The sequence below is a fragment of the Geotrypetes seraphini genome, chromosome 7, assembly GCF_902459505.1.
Source record: "Geotrypetes seraphini chromosome 7, aGeoSer1.1, whole genome shotgun sequence".
Classification (NCBI taxonomy): Eukaryota; Metazoa; Chordata; class Amphibia; order Gymnophiona; family Dermophiidae; genus Geotrypetes; species Geotrypetes seraphini.
The window spans coordinates 185,647,397-185,657,417 of record NC_047090.1 but is presented as its reverse complement, the minus strand read 5'-3'; the positions used below and the strand labels follow the sequence as shown (position 1 = coordinate 185,657,417).

Here is a 10,021-nt window from a genome sequence, read left to right as displayed (position 1 = left end):
AGTTCATAGTCTGTTATTGAGAAAGACATGGGGGAAGACACTACTTGCCCTGGATCGGTAGCATGGAATGTTGTTATTCTTTATGGTTCCAGAATCTTGCTATTCTTTGAGATTCTGCCTGGAATCTTGATACTCTTTGGAGTTCCAGAATCTTGCTATTCTTTAGGATTCTGAATGGAATGTTTCTACTGCTTGGGGTTCCAGAATCTTTTGTTATTCTTTGGGATTCCAGAATCTTGCCATTTTTTAGGATTCTGAATGGAATGTTGCTACTCTTTGGGTTTTGGCCAGGTACTAGGGACCTGGATTGGCCACCATGAGAATGGGCTACTGGGCTTGAAGGACCATTGGTCTGACCCAGTAAGGCTATTCTTATGTTCCTAAGATCTCTGTGATTATTCTATCAGCAATATTCTACATCTGTAGCTGTTGACAGTTGCCTAACAGTCCCACTTTGTAATTAGCTGTTACACTTACAGCTGTTGTTGCAGTTCCAACATCACACTCTCCTTTGTAACCAGTTCCCATTCAGCAGGAATTTCCCCTTTGCCATCAAACTTTGCACAGTAATCCTTTTCTAATTCTGACCTGAAATGGCACACAAACCACTTCCAATATAACAATGCAGAGGAATCTGGTGTGATGCTCCAATTTGCATAAGCAGGTCCTACTTTTCGATAGGCCTTGTATGGAATTTGATCATTTCTGCCAAGAATTATTAGAGAGTTACTAGCTACAAGACTGGAGCAGATGTCAATGACAAAGTCATCTGTCTGGTCCCACAAGATGCCACATAGGGCTTGCGGACGATGAAAATGAACACTATGATCACCACTATGCTGTGGTATTGTGTTGGTACAGACAGCCTTGCAAAAGGGACATTGCTCATTACATCCATACAGTAACTTAGCTAGTATTTCAGAAGGTCTTGATTTAAGTTGCTCCACATTGAGATGAGCAAAGTCCTCTTTTAGACTTTTTACCATATTTTCCAGTGCTTTGCTCATTGTTTCCTCAAGAAACTCAGTGTCCGCAATCTCTTGATGTTCAATGGCTTTCAGGTCGCTTCTGGCAAGACTCACTTCACCTTCAAGTGCTGTACAAAAGGTATCAAGCCACAAAGATGCGTTAGAACTGGTTGTATTAACCACCATGGTTGACTTGCAGATGGCAAAAAGAACAAGGGTTTGGAAAAAGTCAATACTGATGTTTAAGAAATTCTTCAGTCTTGACGGCTCCTTACAATAATCATCAATACATTCTTCAATGAAAACTTTTAAAAATATTTCTGGAGAATGAATATACTGCCTATATTTCTCAAAACTTTCTTCTTCTGCAAGTGACTTTAGCATGTAGGTTTCCAGTTTGGATCTGTTGCCATTGAAGGCTGGGTAGTTACACCTCATTTCTTCGACTATTTTAATGGCTGTTTTCTCATAGACGCCCTCTTGGACAGCCTCTTTAAGCTTCATGCACAGGTGCTCGGCAAAGGTTGTGATAGAGGCTGCTCCTTGACAGGAAACTTTAAAACAATGGAAGAAGTCTTTTCTTTTACTCTGAAGATGCATCACTGGATCATTCGATTCCTGAAACACTTTGTGCATCTTTGCGAATCTCTCGGTAGCTATTTGGCATATGTGGAGCAACAGGTCAATTTTAAATGGGGTTGTTAAGGTAAATGTTTTTCCTTCAGACAGAGAATCCACTTCCTTATTTACTGAATTGACTATATGGAAAAAGTAGCTTATGTTATAATCCATCCTTCTTTGCACTTGTTCATTTATATATTCATGGGTAGCTTGAACTAGTCGATCTTTCAATTGCACTATGTTTCGCTTATCCTCCTCTTTTAAAGTCCTCTCTATCAGCCCAAGCCTTTTTTTCATTTGGACATGTTCAGAAATATTAATGGAAAATCCCCTGAACTGTCTAATTTTTTCCACTATAAGTGGTTCACGTTTAAAAGTACTTAAAAGAACATCTTCAACTTCACTGCAAATGTTAGGCTCTTTAGGAGGTGACACACTAGAGGAAATTTCACAGACAAATGTATTCCATAAACGATTAAAATGATCTACCAGGGCCTCTTCACTCAGTTTCTCATTTTTCAACAACAAGGCCACATCTTTACTTTTTTGAAATAATTTATCTTCATATTCCGCCTTCTTTTGATCAAGCCTCCTTTGACTGTCTTTTAATCCAATAAATTCTTTCGCCTTTTGTACAGTTGTTGCAATAAGTTCTTCTTTAAGATAACTCAATCTATTTTCAATATTGGCTTTCCACTGAACCAAAATTTTGCAGTCTTTGTCTTCGGAGAAATACGCGTTTATGTCCTTCATTATACTGTCGTACTTCGTTTGAACTTGATCTTGAAGACCTCCTGAGTCAACAAACTTTATGGTTCCCATTTTGATTTGATTGTGTAATTTACTTTCAAGTTCCAGCAAGTGACTCCTCAGCTGCCAGGTCCAGTCCCTGTATTTTATTTCAAGTTTACTATAGGCAGAAATCTCCAGAGCATTCTTAAAGCTGAAAACAAAGTTTTCTTTTAAAAGAGCCTGCCAAAGATCTTGCACACGGGCTTTGAAATCTGAAATCTTTAATATCATTGAATCTGGATCTTTGCCAGCCATTGCTAAGATCTTCTGTTTTAGCTCTTGAATACATTGGCTGTAGCTTGGATTAGGTGGTGCCATTGGTGGATCTCCTTCCCAGAGGTGAGCGAAATAATGAACCTGTTTGTTCACATCAAACCTGATAACGTCGCTGAAGCGCACTGCGTCACAGAGCTCCTGCTGTGCTGCAGTAAGTGTCATTTCATCTAGTTTCTGTTGAAGGTGTCTTCGTCCTTCCATGTTTTTAAATTCTGCGGCTATTTCTCCGACATTCTGGTGGACAAACAGACAGCTTGGGGACAGTTTTACTTGCTTCATCCTCAAAAATGCCTGTATGGTAATCTGAAGAACATCTTGCATTTCTGAGGGGTTCTCTCCAAAAATATTTATCATAGTCATGTTGCCAAGTCCAATGACAAAGGTTGCCAGCTCATTGTCATGGTTCAATGATGATTCGCTTGCTATTTCAGGGGTTCGAAGTCCTTCGGTGTCAATGACTAGAACAAAGTCAAAATTCAGATCCAGCCTCATCATCTCATCAACCTTAATAAGCTGCATAAATGCTCCCCGGGTACACCTCCCTGCACTGACAGGAAGCTGAAGACCAAACATGGTGTTCAATAATGTTGACTTTCCACTGCTTTGGAGACCAAGAACAGAGAGAATAAACAGTCTTTTATCTCCCACTTTCTCAACTAATTTGTCTAAGATAGAGCCTATCCATTTTAGTGGCACATATGCAGCATCCCCATCCATGAGCTCAATAGGATAGCCGGAAATCATCATGTCTGCTGCGATCTGTGGTAGAGCAAATAAACGCTCATCGTTTTGATGTGCTGAATCTAAAGCTTCATAAACCTGTCCAACCTCCCTTAAAATGTGTTCAAGGCCCAGCAGACTTGCATTTATTGTACTGGATACTGTTTCCAGACTTTTCTGCAATTCCAGCTCATTCTCCCCCGTTTGTTTTTTGTCAAGAATTTCTGACCACAAGTAATGGTACTGCTCACGTAGCTCCGAGACATGGTCAGAAGTCAGGTCTTCTATGAACACTTGCATGAACTGGAGGAAGTATCTTTTCATTGCATCTGAATCTAACCGGAACGCTTTAATGAACGCGCTCATAACTTTGGTAAGGGGAAATGCTTTTTGCAGCTGCTCTCGTCTTAAAGCCTGCTTCTCTGATTCAATCTGACTTCTGTGCTGTTCAATGCTTCTGTTTTTTTTGTCCTGTAAACGACTAAGTTCTTTATCCTTTTCACACCATTGATGCCACAGTTCCCCTTGGAGAGGAAGAGATCGTGCCTTCCTGTCTGATAAATTATTTTCCTTCAAGAGATCCAGAACAGTCTGTGCCCATTCCTTGCCATCTTTGCACTGCGGCTCATCTTCATCGATAAGGAAACCATGCCTCCGTGCAATATCGGCACATTCATCAAGGCTGCAAGTACGAGAGGAGATTGTTAATAAATGCTTAATTGCAGCTCTGAGCTCGGAAATCAATTCTGCTTCATTTCTGTTCTTAATAGCTATTTTTATTTTGTTTCTAGAGTTAGTAGGTTCAACAGTTTCACAGTCAACACAGAGACAGATCAAAAGTTTTTGAGGCTGTAGGAGGTCTTTTAGAATTTCCTTGCTTTCTTCGTGCTTAATATCAGTGTTTGATAGAAGGATCACATTAACAGAGGCTATTTCGTTTAAAAACATAACTTGTTCTTTAAGTCCTCTTGCATCCCCATGAAGATTAGTAAATGCAGTACAGTTCTCAAAGATACTCTTGTCCTTACCACCTGGGCAATACCAGAAGATGTCTACTACACCCTTCATTAAAGTACCTTCTTTGTTGCTGCCACTACAGTGTCGATGGAAGAAGATGTCGTGCCTGTGTTTGCTCAGGAGCGTATTCAAGATCAGCGACTTTGAACTGGAAGTTGTGCTGAACCTGATGAAAGATACTACTGGTGTGCGAGCTTTCGAAATAAACATATCTCCACATTTTACCTTCATTTCTAGATTACCTGCATACTGCCAGCTTTTTTTGACTTGCCTAACGGACCAAAGAGGGAATTCTATCTTTGAAGTACAGGGATTTGGTATCAGCATGGGGATTGCAAATTGGCAAGCAGAAAGTTTTGTTGACATGTACTGTCTCAGAAAGTCATCTGCGCAATGAAAAATAGCCATCTGCAGATCCATGGGGTGTACAGATGCCTGATCTGATCCAATGGCTTTCCTATTAGTTTGGGCATCACTATTAAAAAAATCTTCAACAGCATCTAGGGAGCCATTTGCATTGTCCTTTGTGTTGGATTTATCTTTGCAAAATGGCACCGTTTTACTTTCAGTTTTGCACACCACATACCTTGCTCGGTAGTCTAACATTGCCAGCTTTTGCAAAAAGTAAAAAGGTAGTTCATGTTCTGAGTTTGGCTGGCTTTCATGGACCCGTAGAGAAGATTGGTCAATACAATTAAAGTTTGAAATCCCGAGTTTCCGAGGATAGTAATCTTGGAGCATAAGTCTTTTGATCAAACTGGACAATTGTTGACCTTGGATATGTTTATGTGTTGCAGTATCACAAGACTGCAAATCCATTCCTTCTGGTGTTCGTATGTTTTGCTGGGTGTCCTTTTGACAGGTAGCTGTCAGTTCTTTTATCATAGATACTATATGCAATTCAGACAGTGCTTCTTCATTTATTCCATCCCGGAGAGAACGTAAATTTCTCTCTAGAGTGATCCAGTCATTATATTTCTGATGTTTCTTAAGGACATCACACACTTTAGGTGATAAAGAACCTTTCGCATGATCCACCATGAACTTCAAACGTTCCTTCTTCTGTTCTGGAGATATGTCCTCAGATTTGATGGCTATTGTTAGACCTGTGAAGAACAGAAAGGCTTGAGCTCTGCAAATATTCTGATCCCTAAGACCCAAGTAATCTTTGTGTACAGTTTCTATTTTCTTGATCATAAAGTCAATTTCTGGGCAGCCCAGCAGATACGAAAAAGTGGCATTTTCCAAAGTGTATCCCAGACAGTTTGCAATTAATAGTAATAATAATTCAATATCAGTTTGCTTTGTGTTATGGAGAGCTTTCAGCAAGGAGTATAAAGATATACTTATGGTACATGTGCCTTTTCCCTTTGCTTCATGGACCATTTCTGCTGATGACTTCAGGTCACAAACAGCTTGATGAATTTGGTTTTTCACTTGCGACAAGACTTCACTAAATTGATTCAATTCTGAGATGCAAACGTGTTTTTCTTCTTTTTTGGAATGGTGAATCCACTTCATTATGCAGGAATACTGATGAAAATTTCCAATGCTGTAGACATGGCTGAGAAGACAGCGCATTTGAGCTTTAATATATGCAGCTTTACCGTCAGGTACACTTTTATATGCTTCATATACCTTCATCAGGAAATCCTGAAGTGCCTTCTCAGAGAGGCATGTATTAATCCAAGTACTGTAGTGCCCTGTCTTTTGATTCAGCTCTTGTTTAAATGTAATTAGTTTCATCAACTGATCTTCTGCACAAGAGACTTCCCAAGATTTAAGGTCCTGGAGGAATGACTGGGCTTGAGATATGGCACCAGCTAGTTGCTCTCCAAACAGCAGGCTTGCGCTTTGGTTTGTTATGGCTTTGTAGGCTTCCATCAGGAAACTGCTCATTTGCTCGGCATCCCTAAAATCTTTCCTGTGACTGGATAAAATTATGTTCCACACAGGTACCAGCTGGAAGCCTCTGTCAATTATACACCATGTTTTGTTACTGGTCATCAGCCCGGACTTCCACTCTGTAAGAGAATCTGATTCAGCTGGACCACCTGTCTTGGTAACAGATAGCTGGATTTCAGTCTGAAGAGCTTTTGTTTGTTCACCGTGAAAAGATGCATCAGAACTTGACCTGGCTACATTTACACTTGCTCCCCAACCACAGTAACTGGCTCCTACATAACTATTTAGTAAGTTAGATGCCAACCTTTTCACTTCTTCGAGCTGATGTGACTTGAAGCCCTGAGAAGTTGCATTCCACCAGAAAATTCCACCAAACTGTAGGGGACCTTGGTTAGCATGAGAGCCAAATGTGTTGAAAAAGTTCCCACACTTACTTTTGATCAGTTTGAACCTATCTTCCTCTAGGGTGAAATCTAAGAGTTGCTCAACATCTTTTAGCTGCTGGAGAGCAGCTGTAGAAAGTCGAATTTGGTTCTTAGGAAAGTAACATGATGCCAGTGGAATATAGTTGTATTTTGTTGTACAGAAGTAAGTTTGCTCAGAGTGCAAATTCTTTTTTTTTTCAGATACTGAAAATGTACTGTGATTACCACTGGTTTCAACGTTAAAGCCCCAGAAGCCACCTTTGAGGGAGCAGCTGATGCTCAAGCCTAGTTTCTCCATGCTCTTTGTAAATACCGATTCTGCTCGGTATGATGAGAATTCCTTCTGCTGAAACACTGGCCCTTGTTGTGGTCCCAGTAGTTCAAACTCTTCAGGAATACTGATTATATGTTCTCGCTTTTCCAGTAGATCTTCCAGTTTGTTGGTCTTGTAGATGCCATCCAGAGCAAGTCCTGCTGAGGCAAATCTCAAAACATCCTTATCGGGAATATTCTCACTTCTTGAAATTCTCTCTTCGGTGACCTTTAGCTCCTTATGCATGTTTGCTATGAGTTCCTTCAAAGTCAATTTATCTGGCACCCAGGAACTGGTGGGTATCTCCATGGCTAATCTCAGCTCCTCTTCCTTCAGTTTTACAAGCTTATCCTCCCGGTCTTTGCCTTCAGAGTGCATCTCCTTGAGCTTCTTCAGTGTTAATATTGCCTGTTCTTGTTTCTCTTTTAGCAGGTCACATCGTTCTTTTAGCAGTTGCTCACTTGTGGGCTTTCTGTCTGGTATTTTCAGCAGCTTTCTAAACGCTGTCTTTTCCCACTCATACTTCATGTGGGATTCCAGTTTTTGGAAGTCTTCTTGGCTTAAATGTTCTAGAGCTTGCACATTGGTCACCCCAAGTTCTTCTTGCAGTATAGGCAGCCAATACTGTACACTCAGTCCCTTCTCCATCAGTGTCTTCACAAGCTTCTTTCTGGCAGTATCTCTGTGATCTCCATCAGGTTCCTCCATGTCTGACACTGCCTTTAAAAGAAAGAAAAAATATTTTTTGTCAGTGATATCATACAGGAAGCCAGGAGGCATCAGAATGCATTTTTAGTTGGAGGGCCCAAACAAAATCAGTTTCCGCCCTCACCCCCAAGCTCTCTAGTTGCTGATGCTGTGTTGGGCCATAGCTCTAATCAGCCCACCCCATTCTGCTGCCTTGAAGCGAATACAAGCAGCAAAGGAAATAAAAGCAAGGAGAATATAAATGGAGGCCAGGTGGAAGCAGATTATGCTGTACAGATTCATACTGACCAAATAACTTTTATCTGCATCTATGACTTACTTAAAAAAACAAGTTTTAAAGATGAAACTGGAAACCCATAATTCTGTTTGTTCACTGGAGGATGGATCATCTGTTCCTGTGGGATACTTGGGTGGAGGGGGGATTGGGAGGGAGGGTGGGTGGGGTTTGGATGTATTTCATTGCATACTGTGCTTGTACTTGTGTTTTTTGGCCTTTTTGCAAACTTAATAAACATATTCAAACATAAAGATGAAACTGGGAAAAAGGTCACCTATCCTTGGGGACAGATTGAGCTATCAGGGCTCCCCAAATCTGTCTTGATGACTCTATAGACAGCAAATATATATGAAATAAGTTTGTATACGTTAGGGATCAAGTGTACACAAAAGATTTTGCTTATGTATATCTTGAACATCTTCCTTAATGTGGGGTCACAAGGACAGGTTTCGAATGTCCTAACTTAGGTTAGAACAGAAGAACTGAAAAATGTGCAAAGCTGGGCCAGATCAAGGTCCATCAAGCCCTAGATTTTGTGACTTATAGTGGCCAAAAGTACAGGGATAAGCGATGGCATGCCCATGTCTACCTGGCTAATAATAGTTTATGGACTTGGCCTCTAGGAACTTGTCTAAACCTTTTTTAAATCCAGCTGTACTAACTGCCTTGACCATAAGAGGGGGTGCTGAAAAGTTCTCAGCCCAACCAACCAACTTCCTAAATTCTGAGCGTTATTTTGCCACTAGAGCTGAAAAGTGTTATCTTATTTCATTATGTGCCAATTCGCAGAAACAAAATTCTGTGTTTTTGACATTGTTTCAGATCATTGATTCAACCATATCCACGTCATTCTCTTCTTGGATGGGCTGAGAACTTTTCAGCACCCCCTGGTATCTTCCAGCAATTTCATTGTGTGCAGATAATAAATTTTCAACGTGTTTTAATCTTTTTTGTCAATGCTAGTTTCACAGAAAATCTCCTAGCCATAGTACTATTTGAAAGGGTAAATAACCATCTCCCATTTACCTGTTCACACCATTCATGATTTTATAAACATCTGTTATATCTTTTCTTCACATGGAGCCAGTTTGGTTCCCTTATCTGCATCTCCATCTGTTTAAAATGCTGCTGAAGTCTGTTACGGTCTCTCAGACCTTCCAGGAGACTTCCAAGTTGTCTGATCACCTCTTTGCAACTCTGTGCCATGTTATGGACCTCAAGTAACCTCAGCTGCCGCAAAGGGGAATGGTTGGAAAGAGCACCAAAGTGTTAGAAGCATGGGGGACAGAAGAGCTGTCTGGACCAATAGTGTCTGTTACTGTAGGGAGAAGAAGGGGAGGACTGAAGCCAACACAGATGAGAAGTGGTCCAACAAGAGGGAGGAAGAAAAGTGGTAAGCAGGAGGCCCCAGATTGGGGTGATGAGGAGAGGTGAATAAGCGAAGGTAGAGAACAATGGGAGGGAGTGAATGATGGGGAAGAAGGTATAGATCAGATCTAGAAGTGTGGTATTTGAGCAAGGAGGGCTAAAAGGAAGATGAAAATAGGGAAGGAAAACTGTGAAAGTGCAGAAGGTGGGAAGGGGAAATAATAGGACAGGATGTAAGAAACAAGGTGGTGATGAGGGGGAAAAGACAAAAAGAACTGAGATGTAAAAGAGAAACATAGATGTTGAAGAGTGGGACTGAGGAGGGAGAGGAAAGGAAAACCAGCAGAAGACAGCAGAAGAGAAACAAAGTTTATATTTTGAAATGCAAATGTATTTATTTATTAGGATTTAGTTACACACCTCTTTCAGTTGTAACTCAACGGGAGTTACATTCAGGAAAAGTAGTTAGCTTAGCAGGGTTTTTTTTTTTTTTTTTTTTTTAAAAAAGGTTTGGATAATTTTCTTACACAAGAAGTCCATAGGCCATTATTGAGATGACCTGGGGAAATCTACTGCTTATTCCTAGCATAAGCAGCATAAAATCTGTTTTATTACTTGGGATCTAGCTAGG

The 10,021-nt window shown here is 40.5% G+C and overlaps 1 protein-coding gene across 1 annotated transcript; it reads right to left on the bottom strand.

The window, feature by feature from the left end:
• Positions 1–272: 272 nt before the first annotated feature.
• LOC117363257 (interferon-induced very large GTPase 1-like) lies at positions 273–9,170 on the bottom strand. Its single transcript, XM_033950668.1, has 2 exons — positions 9,049–9,170; positions 273–7,757 (listed from the first exon to the last, which is right to left on the bottom strand). Exon 2 carries the CDS (start codon positions 7,743–7,745, stop codon positions 474–476), a length of 7,272 nt encoding a protein of 2,423 aa, XP_033806559.1. The 5' UTR covers positions 7,746–7,757; positions 9,049–9,170; the 3' UTR covers positions 273–473.
• Positions 9,171–10,021: the final 851 nt, after the last annotated feature.